The sequence below is a fragment of the Amphibalanus amphitrite genome, unplaced genomic scaffold (genome assembly GCF_019059575.1).
Source record: "Amphibalanus amphitrite isolate SeventyFive unplaced genomic scaffold, NRLGWU_Aamphi_draft 001317F_arrow, whole genome shotgun sequence".
Classification (NCBI taxonomy): domain Eukaryota; kingdom Metazoa; phylum Arthropoda; class Thecostraca; order Balanomorpha; family Balanidae; genus Amphibalanus; species Amphibalanus amphitrite.
This window is the reverse complement of record NW_024882810.1, coordinates 95,495-122,024: the sequence shown is the minus strand read 5'-3', so window position 1 is coordinate 122,024 and position 26,530 is coordinate 95,495. Positions and strand designations below refer to the sequence as shown.

The 26,530-nt window shown below is 49.7% G+C and overlaps 1 protein-coding gene and 2 long non-coding RNA genes across 5 annotated transcripts; 2 read left to right on the top strand and 1 right to left on the bottom strand.

The window, feature by feature from the left end:
• Window positions 1–290: 290 nt before the first annotated feature.
• On the top strand, window positions 291–26,229 carry LOC122372103 (histone-lysine N-methyltransferase PRDM9-like). The gene is made up of 11 exons (XM_043348976.1): window positions 291–635; window positions 17,989–18,221; window positions 18,496–18,659; window positions 18,936–19,012; window positions 19,235–19,321; window positions 19,485–19,561; window positions 19,892–19,985; window positions 20,281–20,387; window positions 24,250–24,392; window positions 24,762–24,898; window positions 25,189–26,229. Exons 1-11 carry the CDS (start codon window positions 503–505, stop codon window positions 25,887–25,889), a joined length of 1,953 nt encoding a protein of 650 aa, XP_043204911.1. The 5' UTR covers window positions 291–502; the 3' UTR covers window positions 25,890–26,229.
• On the top strand, window positions 2,414–5,063 carry LOC122372104. 3 transcript variants are annotated; one of them, XR_006254818.1, is made up of 3 exons: window positions 2,414–2,511; window positions 3,033–3,145; window positions 3,998–5,063. It is a non-coding gene; the product is annotated as an uncharacterized LOC122372104 (long non-coding RNA). The 3 variants fall into 3 exon arrangements; XR_006254819.1 differs by having other exon boundaries at window positions 2,428–2,848; XR_006254817.1 differs by having other exon boundaries at window positions 2,428–3,145.
• On the bottom strand, window positions 5,697–10,507 carry LOC122372105. The gene is made up of 4 exons (XR_006254820.1): window positions 10,219–10,507; window positions 8,683–8,778; window positions 6,709–7,532; window positions 5,697–6,189 (listed from the first exon to the last, which is right to left on the bottom strand). It is a non-coding gene; the product is annotated as an uncharacterized LOC122372105 (long non-coding RNA).
• Window positions 26,230–26,530: the final 301 nt, after the last annotated feature.

Sequence of the window (26,530 nt, the reverse complement as noted above, 5' to 3'; positions counted from 1 at the left end):
ATTGCAAAAGTTGTAATAGCATGTGCAATTTTGTCGTAAAACTTTTTGATAACTTTATTCATGACAAATTTACAATCTTTCTTGTGATATTCCTTGTGAATTTTTCATCCTTATTTTAAATTTTACTACATCATCTTGACAAAATTACAGGATAATAAATTAAATATTTACTTAATGGAGTAGAAAAGGAATCTTGCCTCAATAAATATTTGATTTATTTCTATGAAACCTTGAATGTATCTTCCGGTCCCAAGCAGAAGATGAATGTAAACACTAAACAGCAACAAACAAGAAGCAGGAAGTGGCAGGAAATATATGGCTTTGGCCGCTTTGGGCAGGAAGCCAAGGGCCAAGAAGAGGGTTTTGAAACAAAGGATATAATTAAATTAGATCGCTTGGATATATATTGGAAAGCAACATATTGATATTTAAGCTCCTATAATATCGCGATTGTGTTGTTTTCGCCCTTGCTGGCTGCTGCGACCGTTGATTATATCGTAAGATGGAAGTCGAAGATGGGAAGTTTAGACACATACGACAGTTTTTTGCCGAGGACGCCTGGGAAGCCCTAAGTGATCTCGAGAAGCAAGTTTATTGTAACATGAAGTCCAACTATGACAAGTTATCTGAACTCGGTGAGTCAGAGCTACCCATTTTTTACGTTTTTATATGTTTAATGAAGGCTCCGTATTGCTGTATACGCGCAGTATACGTATGCTGAATGTCTCGTCGAACCGAAAGATTTAACCCTACAAAACAAAACCAATGGCAAACACCCCGTCAGTTTCTGGCCGGGTAATGTGTGCTGTGTAGCTCCATCCAGGGTATATAGAACAACGGGTACACCAACGACGCGGAAAGCGCCCATTTTACCTGGATGAGTTACATGGTAGGTGATATATTTTTTGAATATGGAAAAAATAAAGTATTCTATTCTGACGAGTAAAGCCAAATTCATAAAGCAGTTATTTTTAAATTATATGTACCAGAAATAGCATACTGACCATAGTTTAAAACTTAGTCTAAAGTTAGTTGAAAAGCGTATAGTTGATACTAAGATGGAAGGAATCAACGGAAGGCGGAAATGGCGCAGCTGTTTCATTCTTTAAATGTGTTCGCAAGCAGGATTTGCGTGATGCTAGCGACATCTATTAATGTGATCGGCGACGCTGATTGGCTGACGAAGTCCGTGAGCAGTATCACTAATGTACGCCAGTACAGGGTTGAGGCAATGTGCGCATGCGCAGGAAATTGTGCTTTCATGGAGAGGCTTTTGGTACCTCGGGCAGCGCCCAATGCTTTTTGGACCTGTTATGGCCTCTGCATCAAAAAACGCTAGATAAAAAGGTTGTAGAGGAAGCTTGAGGCTACCTTTCCCCACAATAATATTGGCACTTTATCTTTCAGCTTACGTGTGAGGCTCGCTTGTAAAAGGTCGATTTAACATGGAAACCCTATGGGGTAGTAGTTTTTGAGCGCCCATTTGGCCTAATGCTACCAACTGTTACTGGCTACCCCTGGCTCCATCAACGAGGAATCTTGAAAGGTATCAGTATAGAGGTGTCGTTAACCCTCCCTCGCCCGTATCAGTATAATAGGGAGGGGTTCGAACGGACCCCCCTCTCGGTTTTTCGCAAATAACTCGCGTAAAAAGCGGCTGACCGTGACGAAACATTCAGTACCCTGGCGTTAATCAATTTTACACCTACCCTAAAATTTCATGACCCTGACCCAAATGACACTTGACCTGTGACTACCCGGCAGGACCCCTACTGGCTGACCTTACCTGACCTGACCCGACCTGGCCTAAATGCATGTGATCAAAACTAACATGATATTCGTGATCAGCGCCCCGAAAAACCCCATAGCAGCCACACTACGGCGTTCTAACAGGTCCCGATTTTCCCGACTTTTGGGTCATTGACCTGACCTGGAAGGTCAAACAATGACCTAGGACCTTAAAATTGGGTATCATCGGCTTCTCGTCATGGGCAACACGCTCGTTTTTACCGCGAAGCTCTAGCTCGATCAGGGGCGAAACGGCAAGGAGGGTCCAACGCCCCCCCCCCCTTATACGTTCACGGCTGGAAAAACACCAACACGGGCGAGGGTTAATCCACGGAAAAGGTGTGCTAGGATTACGGATTAAAGGAAGACTGCCACCTTCAAAAAGTTTTCTCAGATCGGCCCATGATTTTTTCCCTGGATAAAACGAAATTTTAGAATTCACCTGGCAAGCTATCATCACGTGAATCGCGTAAAAAAATTATCGATTATCATAAATTATCAATCGGATAATGTCTAGCGGCAATGTTGACACATCACTAGACTTCAAGGTCATAAGATATGGAAGCGGGTTTTGTCGCCATAAACGGCGCGCATGTTACAATTGAAATATACAATGATCCTTGCTTTGGTTATGTATGTCGTGTTTACGCTTTTGGAATTGCCTGTTTTAATGAGTTATGTTATCTATATCTTAAAATATTCCAATTCTGATTCATCTGATAGGTATATATATACATGTATTTTGGCATGTGATATTAAAAGCTAGACTATTTCCAGGTTTATATGAATAGTGATAGACTAAGTTGAGACAAGTGCTATTTGAATAACAAATACCTATGGTTTTGGAAAAATTGTCATGAATCTGATAGTGTTTCCATTCCAGCACCAATTTCCCAGTCTTCAAAGTGTGGCAGGGAGCTCAATCCGTGACAAGATGTTTGGGACAGTCAAAACATTGCCCCAAGCGGAATGCCGAGACCTGGGCAACCCAATTCCTTTCATGAGGGCCCCTCATGAATATGATGAAAATGATATAATGATGAAGTGCATCATTTAATAAGTATGAGAAGCGAAATGAATCAATGCTGTGACAAGCTTTCAACTTCTGCCCCAGATTTCCTTGCTTCTGCCCCAAAATTCCTCAAACCTGCCCTGCCACAACCTGTGGTGTGTGCCCTGACAACATATTGTCAAGACCTGCCACGTTTTGCAGACTGGCCCATTTCTGTATGCCTACCTTCCAGGTGAAGATGCCTGGTGAGCGAGGGAGAGGACGAGGACGGGTGAGGAGAGGAGGTGGTCGAGGGGCAAGAAGAATTCTCAACTTTTCACCCACCGCCCAGCCCGAGCCCCAAAGGTAAATAACTGAATGTTTCTTACGATGCGATGTGAAAGTATGAAACAATTGTTAATATTTATTTAATTGCCATGTGTGGCCTAGCCTTTATCTAGGTTGCTAGCCAATATATATTTTAAGGTGATTATTGCAATTAAAATTATCATGTACCTACCTTGAAAAGTCAGGTACACTACAAGCAGAAATAATACAACCTAATCTAACCTTACCTAACCTTACCTAATGTAAGATAATCTCACCTGACTCATTGTGTGGTTTGGTGGAAGTTATAAATGTTTTGTGAAAAAAATATGGTTAGTACACAAAACATTTCTAAGGATGTGTTCTTTCTAATCATGTTTTAATTTTTGAGTCTCTTCATTTTCTAAAGAGTGCAAAAGGAGGTATTCAACTCTGCTCATGATAATTCAAAAGGAATTCTTAAATACAATGCACCCATAAATCACTGATTTTCACTTTGTGGTTCATCAGAAAACACATTCAACATCATTGTCTTTCAATAATGAAAGATGGCACTAAAACATGAACCACTTTTCTTTCAGAAAAGTGGTGCTAGGTGAACTTGATACAGGTGAACTTATTACTTAATACTTAGGACACATGTCTTGACACAAGTCTTGATCTTATCGTGGGAGGCGGCTCGGGTTGGAGATACACGTACACTGGTTATTAGGGAGACCATTAGGTACCATTAAGATTTTACATTGCTGTGCGATACGAGGTTGTACCTAGTGATGTTGCGTCATTTGTGGACTTCCCCCCTGCGAGTTGTCTGGTCCTAGGATTTCATGCACATCTTCCTTCACTTCAAACTGGGATTTACCGGTGACGTGTTTTCTCTGTGTGCGCCAGGTGTACCAGTGGAAGCTCCTGCACCACGTCTTTAAGGACCACCTTGTGATGCTGAACCCGGTGCACCTTTCCCTACAAGTGCACCGTCTGTACGGCCACATTCGCATATGTATACAAACAGTTCGAGAATGACGTCTACAGCCCTCACTCTGTCGTCGCCAAGAAGATTATGGAGTCGTTTGGCCGTAGGAAGGCAGCTGCGGCGGCGGCCGCCACCGGACAGCCCATCAAAATCAACAACGAGATCACAATTCACAATCATCCCTCACACGGGCTCGGGCGGTGCGGCAAAGGGCTCGTCTCAGGCCAGCTCGACGCCGGTGAAGCGGCGGCGACCGGAGTCGGCGCCGGCTCCTGTGGAGCGTGAGTGCGAGCTGTGCGAGCATCGCGCGCTGCCGTGGTGCAGCCGCGGCCGCTGACGGAGCCTGCACCAGGGCCGGCCAGAGCTCGAGTTCACGCCGCTGATGCGCGACCCCAAGTGCGCCACCTTCGTCACAGAGGAGATCTGCGAGCAGCTGCGCCGGCGCGCCGCCGCCGAGGACTCCGACAGTGGGGTCGAGGTGGAGGTGAGCGACGCGAAGGACGGCGCGGCCGGCGGCGCCCCGTCCGCCTCCGGTGGCAGCGCGCTCAGCAAGCTCAACGAGGAGACTCACGCCTATTGCCGCGGCGCGGCCCCGCCGGCTGGTGACCGTCCGGAAACCCAAGCCGTTCATGGGTGACTGAGCGAAACGAATGGACGTGCATGTGCGTTTTTGTTCTGTGTATGCGTGCGTTTGGAAATGGCGTCTCTATGTGCGTGCTTGTTTTGTAGAAGCGCTAGCGGTGCCGACGGACCCAGCGATGGCGCGGAGGGCTTTGATGTACCGTGTGTCTTTGATGTTGATGCATTCTCGTGTTTTGTTGGTCGCGCGCCCAGCAGCACCGTGTACATAGCCGGGGGCGTTCCTGCTCGACGCCACGTTCTGTTCGTTGTATCTCAATGCCAGCTTTTTGCTCCAAGTCCCGCTCGTGGAACACGCGACTCGCTCGATTCAAATAATAAATATACACTTTATTTCTCTGACAACCTGATGTCCTCTCTCTCCTCTCTCCTCTCTCCATATAAAAAATACGGCCACGGTGAGTAGGTGCCGGCCGGCGTTAACTGCCTCCGGCCGGACGGTTCTCAGTTGATATGTGACAACAGTTAGGAATGTAACACCGCCATAGTACCCTCCATCACTGCCGGGCGCGGCGGTCCCCGCACACAGGACCGGCGGGGGGGGGGGTAGCGACCGCCGCCAGCTGCTGGCCGCCCATCAGCTGCAACACCAGCTGCTGCAGATGGACAAGCTGCTGGCGGTCCTCGTTTAGCGCGATCAGCTCTCCTGTTCGCGCGCCGCCGACACAGCGTTCACAGCGCCGCCGCCGATGAATTGCTGCAGCCGCGCGCGCAGCTCCTTTCGCTCTCTGATGAGACTGAGACTGAGCCAGCCAGAGCCAGAGTCGAGACTGAGCCAGCTGAGTCTTGACAGACCGGACAACACACAAGGCGCCAAAAACGAAGCAACATGATTGGTCGACACATCGAACCGTCTGTCACAGCGACTGTGCTTGGACCACGGCCATCCCGCAATAGTGACAAGACAAGGCATTATCCTGAACACGCGCAGAATCACGCCCAAAGTCAATCGACACACCAAGAAACGTAAAAACATGCAACGGAACGAGAACTCATTTATTGAAATTAATACACAACCCAACACTAGTCAGAAACGCAGCGATACCATTCAGCGTCCTTGGACATGAAAAGAAAATCATCTAAATACGCCAAACACCTGACGTTAAATCTCGACTCTACAAGTTCACTGAAAGCATCTGTTAGGTACTGCATCTCCTTCAGTACCTAATAATGCAGTACCTAATAATGGTACTGCATCTCTACCTAATAATGCAGGAGATGCAGTACCTAATAGGGCCCATTGGTAACAGAGAAAAGGTATAAGCACGTTTTACCATCATACAAAACACCAAAAGGCCAGCTCCGCCGTCGGGTGAGCTCCGGAAATGATGATGGAGAATGATGGAAGGATGATGTCATGGAGCCGCGGATGCTGCTCCATGGCAGAAATCACCTCTGCAGCTGCGCCGTGCGGATGTTGGTGGCGAACGCCCCCTGGGCTCTGAGTCAGCTGGCTGGTGGCTTGCGCGCTCTGTGGGAGAGCAGGACAAGGTGTAAAATGCTGCTACGGGACACGTAAGCAGATGTAATACCTCTGCTCGAGCTACCACATGCAGATAAGACTAAAGTCTGTTCCATTTCAAGCCTGCAGCCGAAGTACCATGCTGTAAACAACACATGCTTTATGTGTGCATAGCTCCTACATTAACCCTCGCCCTGGCAGGACATTTTTCATAACACGGCCTGGCAGGGGGGGGGGTGATGCGACCCCCCTCGCGATTGGCTCCTATGGCACCTAGAAACACCAAATTTGGTAGGTAGGTGGGCCCCCTGGAGTTCTCGCCCCTGCGCAAATTTGGTTGCTCTAGGTCAATATTTAGGGGGGTTTTGGGGGGTATAAATGTAAAAATTTTGCTGCAGTATGCTTGAGGCACGTCCATGGTCAAAATAATAGATAAAGCCCAATTTGAATAATTCTAGCAGAAAGACACCAGAATCACCCCTCAAGCAAAAAAGAAAAGTTTGTCATAAATAGGTTGCCAGTTCTCACCTGCTTCCACTCCACCGCCGTTTACCAGCTCGCAGCTGGTGTCCATGCGGTGTTGACACCAGCGGCGCAGGTGACGTCGCCGACCTCTCCGGCACCGGCAGAGTCGACGCCACGGCCGTCGCTGGATGGTCCAGTGCCGCGGATGGTCCAGCTGGTGACGGCGTCACGGCCGTCGCTGGATGGTCCAGGGCCGCGGATGGTCCAGCTGGTGACGGCGTCAGGGGTTCCGCGGAACTCGCAGGTGACGTCGCCGTCGTCTCCGGCACTGGCAGAGTCGACGCCACGGCCGTCGCTGGATGGTCCAGTGCCGCGAATGGTCCAGCTGGTGACGGCGTCACGGCCGTCGCTGGATGGTCCAGGGCCGCGGATGGTCCAGCTGGTGACGGCGTCACGGCCGTCGCTGGATGGTCCAGTGCCGCGGATGGTCCAGCTGGTGACGGCGTCACGGCCGTCGCTGGATGGTCCAGTGCCGCGGATGGTCCAGCTGGTGACGGCGTCACGGCCGTCGCTGGATGGCCCAGGGCCGCGGATGGTCCAGCTGGTGACGGCGTCACGGCCGTCGCTGGATGGTCCAGGGCCGCGGATGGTCCAGCTGGTGACAGCGTCACGGCCGTCGCTGGATGGTCCAGTGCCGCGGATGGTCCAGCTGGTGACGGCGTCACGGCCTTCGCTGGATGGTCCAGTGCCACGGATGGTCCAGCTGGTGACGGCGTCACGGCCGTCGCTGGATGGTCCAGTGCCGCGGATGGTCCAGCTGGTGACGGCGTCAGGGGTTCCGCGGAACTCGCAGGTGACGTCGCCGTCGCAGGTGACGTACCAAGGTTCTGAAATCACAGTGCAGAGAGAGGTTGGTGAACTACCAGAGTGTTTACCCGTGCCCTGCTGGGGGGGGGGGGGGGGGCGTGCCAATAATGTCTTTTTGTTCCAATGGGGCGGATTTGCAAGCCTTCGCCCCATCAAAAGACGGCACAATTACAAAACAACGCACAACGTCATAACGTCACAGCCCACAGGCACTCATCTCCATACTATTGACTGACGCACCACCCCAAGGTCACATGCACTTGGCCCATGCCGAAAAAAGATATTATAACATTAGAACACATTGTGTCACATTATAAGCGTCCTTCTCTTTGTCAGTGGCGCCCAGCTCTGCACCATATACCGCCCCATGGGTAAGCCGCCTCTCACTCAGACAAATAATAGAACCACCCCACCGGCACGCGATTACGCGTTCGAGCAAAATATGGCCGTCCGCACCAGCTGCTTTCGCGTCTAACACTACCGCTGGAATTCTCTCGGCCACGGAGCGCGCTTACCTTCGAGGGTACAGCCTCCGGCTGGAGGAAGCGATTTGGGGTGTAATCGCTTGATTTCTCAAATTCTTGGTAATAAAGCAGGTGGTTTCTCTGTGCATTTACATTTGTGCCACAATAAATGGCGACAGCCTACATAGGTTGTTACGAGCAAGCAAGCGAAGCGAAGTCTTTTCAATACTAGATGCAGGCAGCGCTCGTGCGTTGCCTTGGGCCAGAATTGGAGGGATGGTGCCGAGAGCATGCCGGGCCAGGGAAAAAACAATAAGTTAGGTCTTGGGGGTAGACTGAGAGATAACCGAGACCTTTTGAGACTGTAACGAACTGAAACGTCTAAAGAATTATTGAAAGCACGTGAAATTGATATGGAAATCAACCTACAGTATAGGATATGAATTCATTGCACGTGCAAAGTGAATGTCCCAAGCACCCCGGTTCATTCATTTTCATAACATACTGTAGAGTGTGTCTAGTTCTAGCAGTGTGCCAATTTTGTGTCGATAGCTGAAAAATTCCCGAAGTCAGAGGACCCCTTGTCAAGAAAAGCTACAGTTCTCTCGCTCGTTCGGTCTTCGCCCAAAAGGCGTTTATCTGGTAAAATATAACCCTCATGATACTGCATTTCAAATACTGCAATGACGGTGGCGAGATCACATACCTGTGTAGTTTCCATTTTGCACCCTGCTTATGTTGGGGCTTGTAATCAAAGTGTTGCTTGCATGTCTTGACACAACAATGGTTTACCATGTTGCTGCTGTAAAAGAAAAGCTGTATTTGTCATTTAAAGTTGTTATACAATTAATATTAAGAGGTGCAGCATGACAGCTTTCAGCATGTCTGAAAAACGTGGCTGCCACGTTTTTCAGACTGAGTCAGGTCAACGGTCGCTGAATGGTGATTGACAAATACTAATTTTTTATAACTATTTATAATTATAAGCATTCATATTTAAATTATTTATTCCTAGTTTGGTCATAGCCCTGCTCACTTCAACTGTTTATTGGTCGATCAATATTTGGATTTGCGCCTAGTAGTTTCCCAGTCTGCAAAGCATTGCAATTTTGACAAAAGCTTGTCGGTGCAGGCTTGTTCAGCTGGTGCTGATCTGATGCGGCGTGGTGCAGATTTGGCTGGTAGGGTGCAGATCTAGTGTAGCCCAGTGTCCCAAGATTTGGGTGGAAAGTGAAATCCTTGTGAAATTGAATAGTCCACTTGGTCCACTCTCACCTTTAATTTTCCAGGACAAGTTGCCCTCCCAACTTTAACAACTAAGATCATCCGCATGTACATTTGCTGGCTGGCTTGTACCTACATTCAAATTCCATTAAATCATCGCAGCTCCCACATCCTGTAACATTCACATAGAAAATGGTGATCATGTTTTCATTCTTCTTTGTATCTTTCTGACTGGCAATTTTCCACTTTCAGTCCTCTTTGTAGTGAGGAATTTTACCCTCGAACACCCAAGCCAAAATATCCCTAATTTTGGGACACTGGTGTAGCACATTGCAGATTTGCTTGTTGATGGACATGACAGACCAGACAAGATATATGAGGAAAATTGAAAAACATTGCTGAAGCTGAAGCCATACTTTGCAGCCGTGCGCAGCCATGCTGCAAAGTATCGCTCGCATGTCGACGAAGGGCACTAGCCCAAGTTCACAATCCGCACCAACCCTTCAAAACCGGAAAATCCACCCCAATGTGGGCTGAGGGTAAAAGATCCGCACAGAACCCAAAAATGACCAGCAGTTGCACACTCATTTAAACCCAGGGGACACTGAATTACACATAAAAGCTCCAGCAATGTTTTTCGATTTGCCTCATCAATATCGTCTTGTCCGTCAAGTCCATCGCCAAGCCAAATCTGCACTGTGATCCACTAAATCTGCACACCAAGCGAAATCCGCACCACGCCGCAACAGCTGAACAAGCCCGCACCGACCAGATCTTGTCGAAATTGCCATACCTTGCAGACTGGCAGTTTCCAGCATGGGTAGTTTCCCCAAGTCAATTGTATAAATTTGAATTTTGGCATGCTCATCCTCAATTGCATGATTAGGTATTCACTATGCCAGCATTTGTATTTATAACTTCAAGTTCAAAAAAGAGATAATCGATCTTTTTCCAAAACTAAGTGCACACCCGTTACTTGTTACTTGAGAGATTCCGGCACCGTTGTATATCAACTTACCACGATGAAAACCATTAAATATTAGCGCACAGAGACCGTAGAAATGAGGATGAAACCACTTTCAGCATCGCCTATGAATTAGCAATACATTTGACACGTGCCCCGAAAAAGTCTTCAATTTTATCGCGTCGTGTTTGAAACAGAGGTGGAAACATGCAGAACATGGTAGCAAACCAAAAATCCTTTACCACTTACCTTTGTCATAGGGTCTGCTCCCTTCACTAGTGTTGAAGAGATCGGACCTCAGGTCTTCCCTTTACCACTTCCCTTCAAGTAAAAAAAAGCATTGTCTTCTACCACAAATTTGCTAATTAACAATTTATCGCCTTTGAATTGAATATGTGTGAATAAGAAAAGATAAATAAAACCCTTTTGACGAGTTCTTCCTTAAAATTTGTATAAAATGCTCTTAATTAAATTCGACAAAGTTTTTCCTTTCCCTGAAATCCTTCACAATGCTAAGAGATCGGCCTTTCTTCATGCTAGTATACTAGGAAACCTTCAACATTAATTTGCTAAATGTACGTCTTTGCTGTTGAAATTAATATTGGTATTACGAAATTTGTCACAACATTCAAGAAAAATAACAATGAATCTCTATGATGCCAAAATGTAATGAAAAGTGTCATACATGCTATCGTAGTGATGAGCATTTTCACCGGCGAAAAAGATGGCATCAAATGGAACTTTGGGAGGCGATTGCGCGTTACAGGGTGAGGATAACGGAAAATGGACTGGACATCTGTGGTGAGGGCGGGCACCTCTTACGAAAACCGGTAAGTGAAAAAAAGGTGACAGTCTACCTTTAAGCAAGCTGTTTACATGTTACCGGTATTCAGCATGAATTAAATTATGGTATGAATTAAACGTGCATTATTCGGTAGTTTGTATCTCTAGCGGGAGGATGGAGCTGCTTTAAAGTGTAATCCATCCATACGGAACGGCTATTTGGAGAACCCAAGTTTATCCTCGCCCGTATATAGGGGGGGAGGTCGAACGTACTCTCCCCCCCCTCTGGTTTGCGCGGATAACTCATGTAAAAAGCGGCCGATCGCGATGAAACTTTCAATACCCTCGCGTCAATCAATTTTGCACTTACTCTGTAAATGTCATGACCCGGCTGACCACCCCAATGACCTTTGACCTATGACCTATTTTTCGAGACCGTGTTTGGCCGAAATCGCGATTCGGTGGATGTCGGTTCGCATTAGCCGCGCGTTTGCAGTCTTTTCGTAGTTTCAAGCGTTCAGACATGTGATATGATGCTGTGACATGCATTAGGGTGGGTGTCAAGGTCGCCTGAAGGTCAGGTCAGGTCACTGGTCTTTGATTACCTCGGTTCTTTTTTCCAGTTTGACATGTTTCTAAGCTAGTTTTAGAAGCTGAATTTGAATTTAGCAACCATTTGAATTGAACATTAACTAAGTGACCCAACAGCAGGGAAGATCGGGACCTGTTAAAGCGTCGTTAAGTGTGGCTGCTAAGGGTTTTTTCGGGGTGCTTATCACGAATGTCATGTTTGTTTTGATCACAGATAATGTCTTCATGCATTTAGGCCAGGTCGGGTCAGGTCAGTTCAACTAGGAGGGGTCCTGCCGAGTCTCGTAGTAGGTGTCAACCGCATCTGACAGCTTCGTAACATATTATGAAGACACCAAAGTACTTCATATGGTTCAAATGGTTGAATTCGAATTCAGCTCCCAAACGCAGCCTAAAAACATATAAAACTCGAAAAAGTGGACCTTGGTCATCAAAGGTCAATGACCTGACCTGACCTTCAGGTGACCTTGACAGTTGACACCCACCCTAATGCATGGGAGCAGCATCATATCACATGTTTGAATGCTTGAAACCACGAAAAGACTGCAAACGCGCGGCTAATGCGACGTATGTCGGCCCGACATACGCCGAATCGCGATTCCGGCCAAACATGGTCTCGAAAAGTAGGTCACAGGTCATTTGGGTCTTTTTGTTGTTAATTGAGGCTTAAGGGCGCGCCGACTTCTAATGTCATTTTGCGCCCATAACGTCGTACTAATAAAACAAGTGTGTCAAATGAAAGAACCTTCTAGATACGAACACTAAAAAGTAAAAGACTCGATATAAAACAGCAACGTAAGAAAAAAACAGCGCAAAGGTGTCGTCCAAGACAACTGACTAGATGTAAGGACTATAGAGGACTAGTTGGATTGGGGTCAGGTCGAGTAAATCACATGGACGTTGATCGAATGGATAAAGGAAACAATATTGCCGGATAAAACCCAGTGTGACTCGTCACCCAGTAGGCGGCGGATAGTGGTACATACCCGGAGCGATGCGCCCGATGTAGCGTGTTCGATTCGGTTCAGCGAGAGGACAAGATAAAAGCACGTAAGAGACAGTGAGAGGCACGGTACACCTGCGACAGGTGGGCTGCTCTTCTCCGCGGAGGAGATGACCATGCGTGGCATACGTATGGCCGATGTGCAGCCTACATAAGACGACTTCGTTATGTCTGTTACTTTGCATGCATGACGACCAAGGCTCGAGAGTTGGCTTGATATCTCTCAGCTTACGGCTCGCGCGCGAGTCCCACTCTGCCTGCCACTGCGAGAGTATGGAAGATCGTACGACGGGATAGTAATCCCGGGCAGGCAGAGAAAATCGCCGAGTGTAGGGCGCTGCGGCAGCGCGTCTCGCGGTGGCGTCAGCAAGCTCATTGCCTTGGATTCCAACATGAGTGGGAATCCAGCAAAAACGGATAGTTTTTCCGGACTGCTCCACCGAAGTTACCCGAGTTAAAATGTCCTGAACGATTGGGTCAATAGGATTAAACCACCGTAAAGCCAATAGACTGCTAAATGAGTCTGATAAAATCAAATAGAAAAAAACCGTCGGACACAGGTCATTTGGGTCAGGGTCATGAAATTTTCAGGGTAGGAGTGAAATTGTTTAGCGCGAGGGTACTAGAAGTTGTGTCGCGATCGGCCGTTCTTTACGCGAGTTATTCGCGAAAACCGAGGGAGGGTCCGTTTGACCCCCCCCCCCCCATCCACCCATCGGACAAGGGTCAAATTGCTTTAAGTGAGCTTAGGTGCCGGCGGCCAATCGCCCGCCTATGCGTCAGCGGCTGTGAAAACGTCTAGGCAAGCGAGAGTAAGATTATAATCGTCTATTTTATGCATATCTCAGGCATGAGAGTTTGCTGTTGTGTCGGCCCGGGACTGGCTGTGTAACAGGCAGTGGCGCAGCCAGGGGGGGGTCAGAGGGTCAGCTGACCCCCCCGAAATTTCTGTCAGGGGCCCGCTCGAGAGAGAGAGAGAGAGAGAGAGAGAGAGAGAGAGAGAGAGAGAGAGAGAGAGAGAGAGAGAGAGGGGGAGAGAGGTCCTAATCTAATCGGACGAGCCCGCTTCGAGAAATGCCTACTGGGACACCACGGGTGAGGGGTCGGTCTAGGGCCCCAGGTGGACGGGGCCCGGGCCCCGGGTGGATGGGCCCGGGCCTCCCGTGGATGTGTCCGGGCCCCCGGGTGGATAGGGCCCGGGCCCCCGGTGGATGGGGTCCGGGCCCGGGAGAACGGGCCCCGAGCCCCCGGGAGAACAGGCCTGGGCTCCCCCGGGTGGATGGGGCCCGGGGCCCCCGGGAGAACGGGCCCGGGCCCCCTGGGTGGATGGGCCCGAGCCCCCGGGTGGATGGGGCCCGGGCCCCGGGAGAACGGGTCTGGGTCCCCTGGGTGGATGGGGCCCGGCCCTGCGGGTGGATGAGGCCCGGGCCCCGGGAGAACGGGTCTGGGCCCCCTGGGTGGATGGGGCCCCCGGGAGAACGGGTCCGGGCCCCCGGGTGGATGGGGCCCGGGAGAACGGGCCCGGGCCCCCGCCAGATGGGTCCGGGGCTCCGGGTCCCCGGGAGAACGGGCCCCGAGCCCCCGAGAGAACGGGTCCGGGCCCCCCGGGTGGATGGGGCCCGGGCCCCCGGGAGAATGGGCCCGAGCCCCCTGGGAGGATGGGGCCCGGCCCTCGGGAGAACGGGCCCGGGCCCTTGGGAGAACAGGCCCGGGCCCCCTGGGTGGATGGGACTCGGGGCCCCGGGTGGACGGGGCCCGGGCCCCCGGTGGATGGGTCCGGCCCCGGAGCACCGGGTGGACGGGGCCCGGAGCCCAGGTGGACGTGACCCGGGCCCCCGTGTGGATAGGGCACGGGCCCCCGTGTGGATAGGGCTCGGGGCCCCGTGTGGATAGGGCCCGGGCCCCCGGGTGAATGGGGCCCGCATAGGGTGACCCGCTTGCTCTGCAACGCGAATAAGGGGTATTTTTTATGGTGGGCGTTTGGTTGGTCGTGTCCGTGGGTTATGTATCCATTTCGGTCGATTGCTTTTTGACAGCTAAGCATTTTGGTTTGGGAAAAAAATATCCATCGCATCGAGGTGCTCGTATCTGATAACCATGCGTTCTACTACATAGAACATGCCAAGTGTATTATAACATAGGTTGACGTAGGTTATTCAAAAATGAAAGCCATTGATGAATTACTATGTAGAGGTTTGAAACATTTATACCTATTTGTAAGAATATTGTTGCTACTTGCTCGTCATGCAAAAGCGATGATTGGATATTGGACAAAGTTGAATGTTATTTCCAACTATGCGATTTTCAATTGTCAAACGTACCAGGTTGTGCAGCAATACCCGTGTAATTAAGTAAGTCATGAACAAATACCATTTTCTCCAGCGATTTGTTCCACCTTGTTTTTGATCAATTAGCTTTTCGCAATATCCATGAGAGGCGGTACATTTCTCTTGCCAACAGGTGGTGTTTGAACCCGGCACCCGCTCCGTCTGACAGTCACCCGAAAATAGCATTAAGTCCAAAATACGTCCGAAACGTCAATTTTTCAAGCATAAGTGCCCTCATGGGTGCACGTGGCGCGTGCCATCCCTGCACCGCTCACCATTCGATAGCCCGTTCGATTCTCATACACGATACTGTGTTTCCCATGCCGATCGGACCCACGGTTACCGAGATACTGCACGGAGACCGGACTCGTGTCGGGCAAATTTAGCCATTTTCGCTCAATTTTGCAAGCCGATTTATACATGTAAAGTCTATGACGCGAATTCGCACTTTTTGAGCACGCGCCATGTGCTCACCACCAGCAGCCCGATCGAACTGAGACCCCTCACAGGCACGTTGCCCATCCTTGTTCTATAAGTTGCGCAAATTTCAGCGGACTAGGTGCAACGGTCTGGCCCAGGGCTACGGAGTCGATGGATTTTAGGGTGACTCCGACTCCGACTCCAACTCCGGCTTCAAAAATCGTCTCCGACTCCGACTCCAACTCCAACTCCGTGACTCCGGATGGTTATAATAAAATCCATATCCTGATATTGAAGTTCATTCAGGTCGGGTCAGGTCAACCAGTAGGGGTCCTGCCGGGTATTCGTAGTACCATGTTACGAAGTCACCAAAACCACTTCTTAAATGTTCAAATGGTTGCTAAAATCGAACTCAGCTCCAAAAAACTAGCTTAGAAACATGCATAACTTGAAAAAGTGTAGCGAGGTCATCAGATGTCAATGACCTGACCTGACCTTCAGGTGACATTGACATCACCCTTATGCATGGGAGCAACATCAAAGCACATGTTTGAACGCTTGAAACCACGAAAGGACTGCAAACGTGCGGCTAATGCGAGCCGGCATACGCCGAACCGCGATTCTGGCCAAACATGGTCTCGGAAAGTAGGTCATAGGTCATTTGGGTCAGAGTCATTAAATTTCCTTGGTAGGTGTAAAATTGATCAACGCGAGGGTACTGAAAGTTACGTCGCGATCAGCCGCTTTTTACGCGAGTTATTCGTGAAAAAGCCTTAGGGGTTGCATCAACCCCTCCCCCTCCTCTGTGCCGGCGAGGGTTAAAACTTCTTATATGAGCGAACTCACGTAATGAAGAAGAATAAAGGCACAATCTACTACAGCAGCTAATAGATGATTTAGGACAGGCACATCGGACTACTTAACCCTATTCCTGGCGGGCTCCGCCGGGACAAGAAACTGGCGGGGGGGGGGGGCCGATTCGGCCCCCCCCCTGAGATCTCGAGAACGAAGTAAGATAGCGACAAGCGGTAAACGGCATCGGATACGCACGGCCAAGATCTACAATTTTTACAAAGGTCATTTTCAGGTCAGGTCAAAGATGACGTCACAGGGGTCGAAAAAGTCAAAATGGCGGCACTAGATATGGAGAGAGTTTTTCTCGAATAACTTTCGAATTAGTCAAGATAGGAACAAACTAAGGGCATCATCGTGATCCTCTCGTCAATCCGCATCGAATAATATATATGTTGACCTCGAAAGGTCAAGGTCAAAGGTTGACCTCAGGTCACGTGACCTCGAGGTCATCATGTATATCATTCGATGCGTCTTGACGAGCTGAACACAATGATACCATCCACGCGTCTGTATCTTGTTCCTGTACGGAGTTATTGGCCAAAAACCTTTGGTGACCTTTGATGACGTCACATGACCTCACAGCTGCCCAACAGCAAAACAGACCTCAAGGTAGTGAAGGTTGATCGTATATGAAGTCATGTATGGTATATGGGGCCATTCCGACCCGTTTTAGTGGTAAAAACAGGGAGTTGATTTTTCCCCCATTGACTTATAATGGGGAGGTCGCGAAATTGACCTGACCTTAGGTCACCGATATCAAAATTCCGAGATATACAAATTGCACATACTGGTACCCTAACTAAACCCTGAAGAGAAGAAATTGATCGGTCAAAAACTCTAGCTCTGGCGTGATTGCAAACTTTTCTGAGGTAGCGTCACCAAACCGCCTCTGGTGACCTGACCTGAGGTCAGATCAACTCAAAATTTTCAGACATGTTGCGTAGAAGCCTTTTAGGAAAAGTCAGAAAGTTTGAGCTTCCTAGCTCAACGCGTTTGGGAGATATAACCAAAAAACCTCAGGGGGGGGGGGCTCCTGAGGCCCCCCCCCCCGCCAGGAATAGGGTTAAATCTTGTCCGACAGAAGCAGGCAACAGTTCCGAATTCCGATTGCCTATATGCTATGCATATTGTGGAAGGGGCACATCTCGGCCTCGAAAGATGCGAATTTATACGTCATAGTAGCATATTTCTGTCGTGGTCAATTTGCGCAAAAATGGAACACCGGGTGATTACCAAGCTATGGTTGCATCCAAATTTTCTGATTCAAAGTCGCTCAGGGTTATCGTGCAGTTAAAGGGGCCCGCTCAGCAGAATGCGTATGAAATATGGAGATTCTGAAAAAATGGGTGGGGGGCCCGCACACTAGGGGGCCCGCTTTGAAGGCGATGACCCCCCCGAAACGAAATCCTGGCTGCGCCACTGGTAACAGGATTTGGTTTGATTTCCCGGCTCTATTTAGTATTTGACCACCGTGGTGATCTGATTCGGCGTTTGGCTACGCATAGTTACACCACCAAGATAGGCGTGCCTAGGAGCTGATGCCCATTAAGCCCCGTTTTGTGTACGATTAGCCAAACTGTTCATCGGCGTTGCCACTGGAACGGTGCGGCAGTCGTAGCTATGAGAAAGGAAGGTATGCAGTATGCACTATGTCCGCCACGCCGTAAAGGTGTTACCGCGCCCTGTAATTCCCCCCCCCCCATACCTATACACACGAAGACTGCTGTCATTTGGTTAGAGCACGGCCCCAGCCCTCCATTTATGGCTGACGACTCCGCCAGAAATCCAGGAGAAGCAGTTAAGTGTTCCATTGTCGGCTGAGTGCTTGTGTCGGTCCCCACACAGGCATCGCGGGCCAGCCGCCATCGTTCATGCGCGCACCGCCGCCGCCGCCCCGGCCGGCCCGACCGAAGCGTTCTCGACCAGCGAAGTCAGCCGATGACGGCGACGATGACTGGAGCCCGTCGCGATGCGTCCGGCCGGCCCAGCGGCGGTCGCGTTCCACCGTGCGACGTGGCGCCGCCAAGAGCAGGTTCCAGCCGCCGGCGAAGAGGACGGCGACGGTGACATCGGCTGAGGTTGGTGGGGAACTGTTGGGGTGATGGTGGCTGTCTTCTCTGCAAAACACGGGACATGTAACATTTCTCTCCAGTGAGGTACAGTAGCATTTTACACGCTTGTGATAATTGTGGGACATGGTAGTAATTATTAGGTAGTATTTAATTGTGTAGTAATTTACGCTCCTACTTGCTAGGTATCGAGTCATTTCCCGTTCAATAATATACCCGAGGCTGGAGGGTCATCGCTTGGCTTTCTTGGAGTATCTTATCAGCACCTGTCACTATATTTCAGACGGCGCCCGCTGCTTCCTCGGCCGTGTGCGGTGAGCACGTCCAGTCAGAGGAGCGGCGGCGGGTCACCACAGAGGAGGCAGCAAAGGAGGCGGACCAGTCTCCGCACCGGCCGCCGTCGCCGCCGTACGATTTCATCGGCTTTACGCTCGAGGATCAGTTCAAGTAAGTGACGACAGCGAGTGTTACCTATTGTGAAAATTTCAAGATACCTATCTATATCTAGCGATACCTATAAAACTAGCAATATTTTGCTGTAATTACAACGACTGGCACTTAAGATTTGCATTTTAGCGTATCGTTTGTGGTCGGATATCTACTGTTTGTTTGGCGGCCGGTTTACTTTCCGCACACCTTCTGCAAGGCAAGATTCAAGAGCCTTTTATCGCCAATAAGTGAACCTCCAATACCACTTTATATATGGTTTGACGCGACTTTCAGGGCCCGGCACGCTGTGGACACGAAAGCTGAACTGCTGTGGAACCACATCATCGCCGAGTTCAAGGACTTGGGAGAAGGTAATGATCGTAATCACCATTGTCACTGGTATGAATAGCATGTCCTAGAAAAGACACCATTTACGGTCACTATCGGTTTTGGCGTTTATCGTGAGACCAAAAGCTTTGTCCTTCACTTTATGCGATAGCAATTGGATGTTATTCCAGCTGGTGCTGTTGTGGCCATGAATGTTACAATATTGAGTGTGCGGGCATGACGTGATGTAATGTCAAATTCCACAGAGCCTCCCGAGCGGGAGGTGTTCAAACGCCGCCGGAACACGGTCAACTACCGGGAGGAGGAGGACCTGGACGACGACGACTACATCTGTGAGGAACCAGCTACCGTCTCATCAACAAATTACACTAAACCTGTCAGCCTCCACATTCTGCTGTGTATTATACGGTCATATCGGCCGCAATACGTGTTCTTGTTTTCCGAGTCTTCAGTCTTTTTACAAGTAGAGATAACCTCTATTTCGTGTTGTTCCAGTCTGTGACGAGTGTGACCGCGAGTGGGAGGGCGACTGTCCTGTGCACGGTCCGCTGGAGGTCGTACCCGACAACAAGGTACGGAACTCGGGAGGGGACCGCTAATTGCTCTCGCTCCGTTTGTTACGTCTGTTGGCATTAATTGTGTAGCTTTGAACTCCGGTCGATCACTTCATAAATCATGCGATGTGTTTTTAAGTAAGCTACAGCTCGAGCTACCGTTCATTATTTTCTCTCATCTTGCCGTAAAAAGTGGTTCGAGTGGTAGTTACTCTTTTTGTCATGCTCCAATGGCCGCTAAACTATTTCAATTGAAAAGTGTTCCGTATCATTCTTTACGCAATCATTGAGCAATTCAGCGGTTAACTACTTATTGTGATCACCGCAACACGCTTGCACACTGCACAGGTCCCGTTCGACACTGGCGATCCTGAGAGAGACATCAAGACCCGTCCCGAGTTCCTCAACCCGGGCCGGTCCAAAATTCCCGGAGCCAACACCGGTAAAATCCTCATTATTTATCCTACTCATTTCGATCCCCTGATTTATGCCTTGCGATATTTTATGGCTGTTTTGATAGATATTGCTCTAATAGAGCGTCAATAAGTCGCTGTCATGCAGTTTCCTTAGTTTCTCACTCAATTCCGTACCACCGTATTGGATTCCTGTTGCTGTCATATTGTATTCCTTATGGCGTTCCGACTGCTTCCATTCCGCCCTCACCAGACTGAGCTGCAGCTGTGTTTAGTCTATGACAGCTCACCTATGTTACTCCTGTATTCCCACGGTCCACACAGGTATTTGGACGGAGAAGGACCTGCCGGCGCGGCTGAGGTTCGGACCCTACGAGGGTATCGTCACCGCCGACCGACGCCAGGCCACCGACTCGGGCTACAGCTGGGAGGTGAGAGCCAGCCGCGGGTCTGTGGTGAGTCTGCGTGGGATGTATTTTTGAAACTAAATTTCGATCGAGCCTATTGGGAAACAACAAAAACGGAACCAGCCAGGGAAATTGAGAGAAAAGCATTTTTGAACCAACTCAGATATTTGCATTAACCGCGCCCGGCTGGGGGTCCTGGATTTCCACGCCCTGCTGGGGGGGGGGGGGGTGTTTGAACACCCCCCTTGTAACTCGGCTCCTGGGCTACGTAGCGATACGCGGAAGGCGGCGTTCGAAAGAGCGTCAAAAATAATGACGAAATCACTTCGGTAAATTTTTTGGTCAGGTCAAAGGTCAGGTCACCAGAGGTCATTTAAGGCAAAATTTCGCCGATTTCCAGGTCGAATGTCGACAATTTCCAAGAAGCCAACGCATAACTCGGGAACCAATAGAGCTACAGCGCTGCGGAAAAGCGCATTCGATAGCCCTAATAACGCCCTTTCTGAGTAATTCTCTCAGATTTGACCTAACTTCAACGGTTTTGCCTACAGGGGGCAAAAACTGCAAAAATAGCCGATTTTTTCGGAAACAGTTTTTCTGCAATAACTTTTGACCCAAGCCTTGTACGAGCTTACTTTCACCGGCATCGTGTTCCTCTCGTCAAGACGCATCGAATGAACTATTACTTGACCTTGAAAGGTCAACTTGAAAATTTGACCTCAGGTCAAGGTCATGACCTGACCGGAAAGGGTCATGTTGCATATCAGTCGATTTGTATCGTCGAGCTGAACACATCTAAGGCGTTTTCATCGCTCTAGCATGCCTCTATCAAAAGTTATTTGCGAAAAACTTAGATACCATTCGTGACCTAAGATGACCTCAGGGCATAAACAAGGGTCACGGACACCATTTTCATGTTCAGCGTGTCTAAACCACTTGTAATTCGGTGTTTTGGAGTGTTTATAATGGCTTTCGTCCAAAAGCGGCGCATTTCAATTTTCTCCCATTGACTTATAATGGGGAGGTCGCAAAATTGACCTGACCTTAGGTCATCGATATCAAAATTCTGAGATATACATTTTGCTCATCCTATTGCTCTTAGCAATCGCTGAAAGTTTCAAAGCGATCGGTCACTCTGTGTAGCTATGACAGACATTGAAACTTTTTATGAGGTGAGGTCACTTCAAGTGACCTGGTGACCTGACCTTGAATGACCTTGGTCTGAAATTTTCACAACATGTGTAGAATTGATGTATGATAAGGTGTACCCAAAACGGCGGCGCTCCGCGCCGCCGTTTTTGAGATATTTGCAAAAAAACACAAGGGGGGGGGTGTTCAAACACCCCCCCCCCCCAGCAGGGCGCCGGTTAAGGCTGAAACAGACTTTCCGCATTCAAGAAATCGCATGCGAGAGCCTATTCAACTACATTATAGTTCTTGGTTCTTCCCGCATCAATCGCATCCGCATGCGATTTCCTGACTGCGGAAAGAGTCTGTTTCAGTCTTTAGTGTGGTTTATGAACAGAATGAAATGAAATATCAAATCCCCACGTCGTGTTACTGATTTGATGTTAGAAAAGCTTAGAAAAGCTGGTGCCAGATTGACATTGCTGTCATGGATGAGGAAGTACAGTCTTCGACATCTCTGTGATGCTGACACCCTCGATAACTAGTAACTCTTAACCCGCGAGTTGCTGGGGGGGGGGGGCGTTAAACGCCCCCACTTTTTTCGCCGGGCCATAGCATAAAAACGGCGCGCCTACAAATTTTGGGTACCTGTAGGGAATTGATTGAAGGTTATTGTGACGAAGTTTCAAAAAAAAAAATCGGTCGGAAAATTTTTGAGATATCGAGGTTTTAGTGACGTCATGATTTCTCAGTTTTCAACCAAAAACGGCACATGCTAAAAAAATCATATAAAATCACAGAATAGACATACAGATATGCGGTAAACGCCATTAGACTGCCAATACCATGACCAATCAAATGGCTATCTTCGATTATTGATTATTGTTCCGCATTTTCCAAAATCTTGAACTGAATCTTGGCAATTTCTCGTGACTACTTCACGACCATGGTACATGCATTTCTTAAATTGAACTTTTTGAGCCAAACACGTACTCGTATGATAAAATGAATGTGACCAACGTGTTCTACGCCCCAAATTACCCATAAAACATGTGTCACAGGCTGCGAATATCAGTTTTGATTTTCGGGGATATGTGCCTACCCGGTTGACCTGACCTTGACCCTGACCTATGCTTGACTGACCCCTACATGGAGCTGTCACTCTCGTAGGCATAATATGATGGATTGTGCACCGTTTTAACAGAGTTTATGACGAGAGGCGCCCATTGCGAAGTTGAAGTCCATGCTACTGAAAGCCCGATTTCAGGTGTTTGACCTGACCTTGACCTGACCTGTGACCTCAAAATTCAACTTTAAAGTACTCATCTGAAGCGTCTCGTCGCGTTCTTTCGTTTGCCGCCTCGTGCGTTTCGCTGCGCCTATTGGTTCTCGAGTTATGGGCTGGGGGCGTTTAACGCCCCCCCCCCCCCCCCCAGCAAACGGTGGGTGGCGAAATACCCCAGCAACTGCCCCAGTAAACATGCCGACGTCGGCCCGACGTCGGGCCGAGGCTCGGCCCGACGTCGGCCCAGCGTCGGTTCAACCTCGGCCCGACATCGGCTGGACGTCGGATATGCCCGCATGTTCCGACGTCCAGCCGAAGTCCAGCCGACGTCGAGCCGACGTCGGGCCGAGATCGTTTGCCGAGGTTGACGAGATCGTTTGTCGTTGGACCGACGGGGCCGACGTCGGCATGTTTATTGGGACAACGCGCCAAAAATATCAACCGGCGGCGGGATTCGAGCCCCCCAGTAGCCGACGTCGGCATGTTTACTGGGACAACACGCCAAAAGCATTAGCCGGCGATGGGATTCGAACCCCTTGTCATTCGTATGCGAGGATAGTGCGCTAACCACTACACCACGCAGCCAGCTGACGTGTTTGGTTTGTTTTGTTGGCTTATCCCCTTTCGGTCTGACAAGACCATTTCAGAGCCGGAAGGATCATAGGATGGAGACATTGGTCTTCTTGGCGAGCACCCTGGGTCCAGTTCATATAGAGTCCCTGGTCCCATTGCTGTTATGTGACACTTATTGGAAAGGGCGACCCCACAATGGATTCATATAGCCACTCTTACACACCTGCACCAACGTTTCCCAAAGTGTCCCTTTGATAAGTGGCACTTTGGCAAAGTGACACTTGCCGACTAGCCTTTCTATATGAACTGGGCCCGGCCCTGGTGAGTTGCCGGGGCTGAGCCTGACCAAAGGATAGGCCGAGCAGCCCCCAAGCACTCACCGCACCCGGTTACGGGCGAGCTCGGCTTACGGGCAATCCCAAATGGGATAAAGTTTCCCGTCCAGTCCGGATCAGGGGGTTGCGGCGTGGAGGAAGATTTGAGTTTCCTGAGGATATTTTGAATACAGAAGCTCTTTATGAAACATGAAACATGTATCTTATATTATTTTAGCGGTCAAAACAGCGGCCGATGTCGGTCCGACGTCGCCCCGACGTCGGCCCGACGTCGGCTGGACCTCAGCAATTGATCTCGGTCCGACGTCGGCCCGACGTCGGCTGGACCTCGGCTGGACGTCGGAACATGCGGGCATATCCGACATCCAGCCGACGTCGTGCCGAGGTTGGACCGACGTCGGGCCGACGTCGGCATGCTGATGCCGAGTTGCCGACGTCACCCCGACGTCGGCCGACGTCGGGCCGACGTCGGCATGTTTACTGGGGCCGGGTTAACTTCTTGTGTTGTAAATACGCAATTAAACGCTAAACGGCCAATGACTGACGCACACCAACGGTTTCGCAGATCAAAAAGTGTCGCCGCGTGCACCACTACGTGAACGCCGGCGACTCGAGCTCCAGCAACTGGCTGCGGCTGGTCAACTGTGCCCGCTTCGAGCAGGAGCAGAACCTGATCGCCTTCCAGTACAAGGGCCAGATGTACTACAGGTAAATACGGTGAACGTGTCTAGCGCAGACCTTGCCCCATAGAAACTTGTTGGCTGCCTCTCACGGCTGCCGTCATTCAGCTCTACAGTTATCGGCCTCATTGGTCAGTGGGTGTTGGTTCTTTGCAATCAGAAACAACTGTTGAATTATTGGAACATTACTCGGTAATATAACAGCTGAGCTGTATAACTGCTCTTTCCATTGTGGTCATTCGTGATGTGTCAATTTGTATTGCACTGTGACCCTTTTTGGCAGGTGATTTCATTCGGTACGTGATTGTTAGTTAGCGTAAGTGCGCACAAGATTCAAAATTCAGTGCTCGCGCGTCATTTTTCTGACTCATAGTTTCACCGTTTGCTATCGCCACAGAACGTACAAGCCGATTGTGAAGGGCTCCGAGCTGCTGGTCTACTACGGAGACGCCTACGCCCGGGAGCTCAACATCAACGTGCAGACGTTCAGGAAGGCTCCGGCCGCCGCCCCGCCGCCAGCAGCCTTCGTGTCAGGTGAACGACCGAATATAGCATTTCCGATAGAATAGATATATTACAAAATGCTCAGTAGTTGGCCAATCAGTAAAACACTTGGAAAACGTTATATTTCTGCGAGGCATAACTGGTTGACTGCCATCCCCAAAGGCAGACTGGCTGGGGCGACATCTATGTTACTGGCCGTCTCATCTAATAGATAAGTAGACAGACAAGCGCACAGCTTCAACAAACTGCACATAAAGTCACATTTTGATAGCACGCACATCCATGTATGTTGGTATATGGTAATCAGTGTCATTCGCCAGGTGGCTCCACGGTCCGCTGCGTCCACTGCGACTACGCCTGTCTGGGACAGGAGCGGCTGGTGGACAGGCATGTGAAGACATGGCACGATCACATCGGCAGGAACGGACGGCACAAGTGTGAGTGGTGTGAGTACTCGACGAACGATATACATCATTTCAATAACCATCGCCTCACCCACACGGGAGAGCGGCCCCACCGCTGTGATGAGTGCGGCAGGGCGTTTACTCTGCGCGGTCATCTGACCGACCACCGCCGTATACACACCGGCCAGAGACCGTACGTGTGTGACGTCTGTGGGAAGGCGTTCACACAGAACGTTAACCTAACGAACCACAAACGGATCCACACCGGGGAGAAGGTGCGTCAGTGTGAGCAGTGTGGCGCCGTGTTTAACGTCCTGTCTAATTACACCAAACATATGCAGTCACACAACGGTGTGAAGCCGCACCGGTGCCAGGTGTGCTCGGCCCGGTTCGTCAGCCAGGCGAACCTTACCACACACATGCGGACTCACACGGGGGAGCGGCCGTACGGGTGCTCCTTCTGCCCGGCACGGTTCACGGATCAGTCGGTCATGAGGAAACACGTCACCGCCCGGCACACACACGACTACCGACACAGGTGTGAGCGGTGTGGTAAGGGATTTGTGAGACCTGATCTACTGAGGAAACACAGTGAGAGGTGTTCGGTGACCAGCTGATGTGTGCGCAGCTGTGCTGGCGGGGTGATTGTTACGAATTTATTGTGATTTTATAATGCATGTAACTGCCTCTGGATCAACTTATTATGACAAAGTCACTGTTGGCTGTGATCGTTGATTGGGGGCGTTGGTGCATGCCGCTAATTGATCAATTTTGGATTTAATCGCACGCACGCAACTCGATGGCATTGCGCTACGTTATTGAGTTATTTTGTGATTAGTTTTATTCATTATATTACTGGACCCTATCGATAAATGGCTCGCTCATATTGCAATGGTATGTCTCATGGAGCGTTGTATTGATGTTTTATAGTTTCATCTGTTCAATACAGTTTTGTGTTTGCACATCTCGGCCGTTTCAAACATGCCGTTCGCATACCATTGGCTGTGGTAAACCAGTCTATCCAATACAGTCTCTCTATACGGCTGGACAGCCGTGGTGCACATTGCCGTTGCATTACCGTCCGGCCGTTCGTGGTGACCTGTCTCGGTGCACCATGCCGGCGCCATACCGCCCGCGGCACTATATGTCTCTGCGTGTGTGGTTAGACCACGAACACAGAAACGGGTTATATCACGGGAGACCCTGGTCCTGACGATGGGCTGTGGTTTACATTGAGGGGGAAATGGAGCAGTTCAGT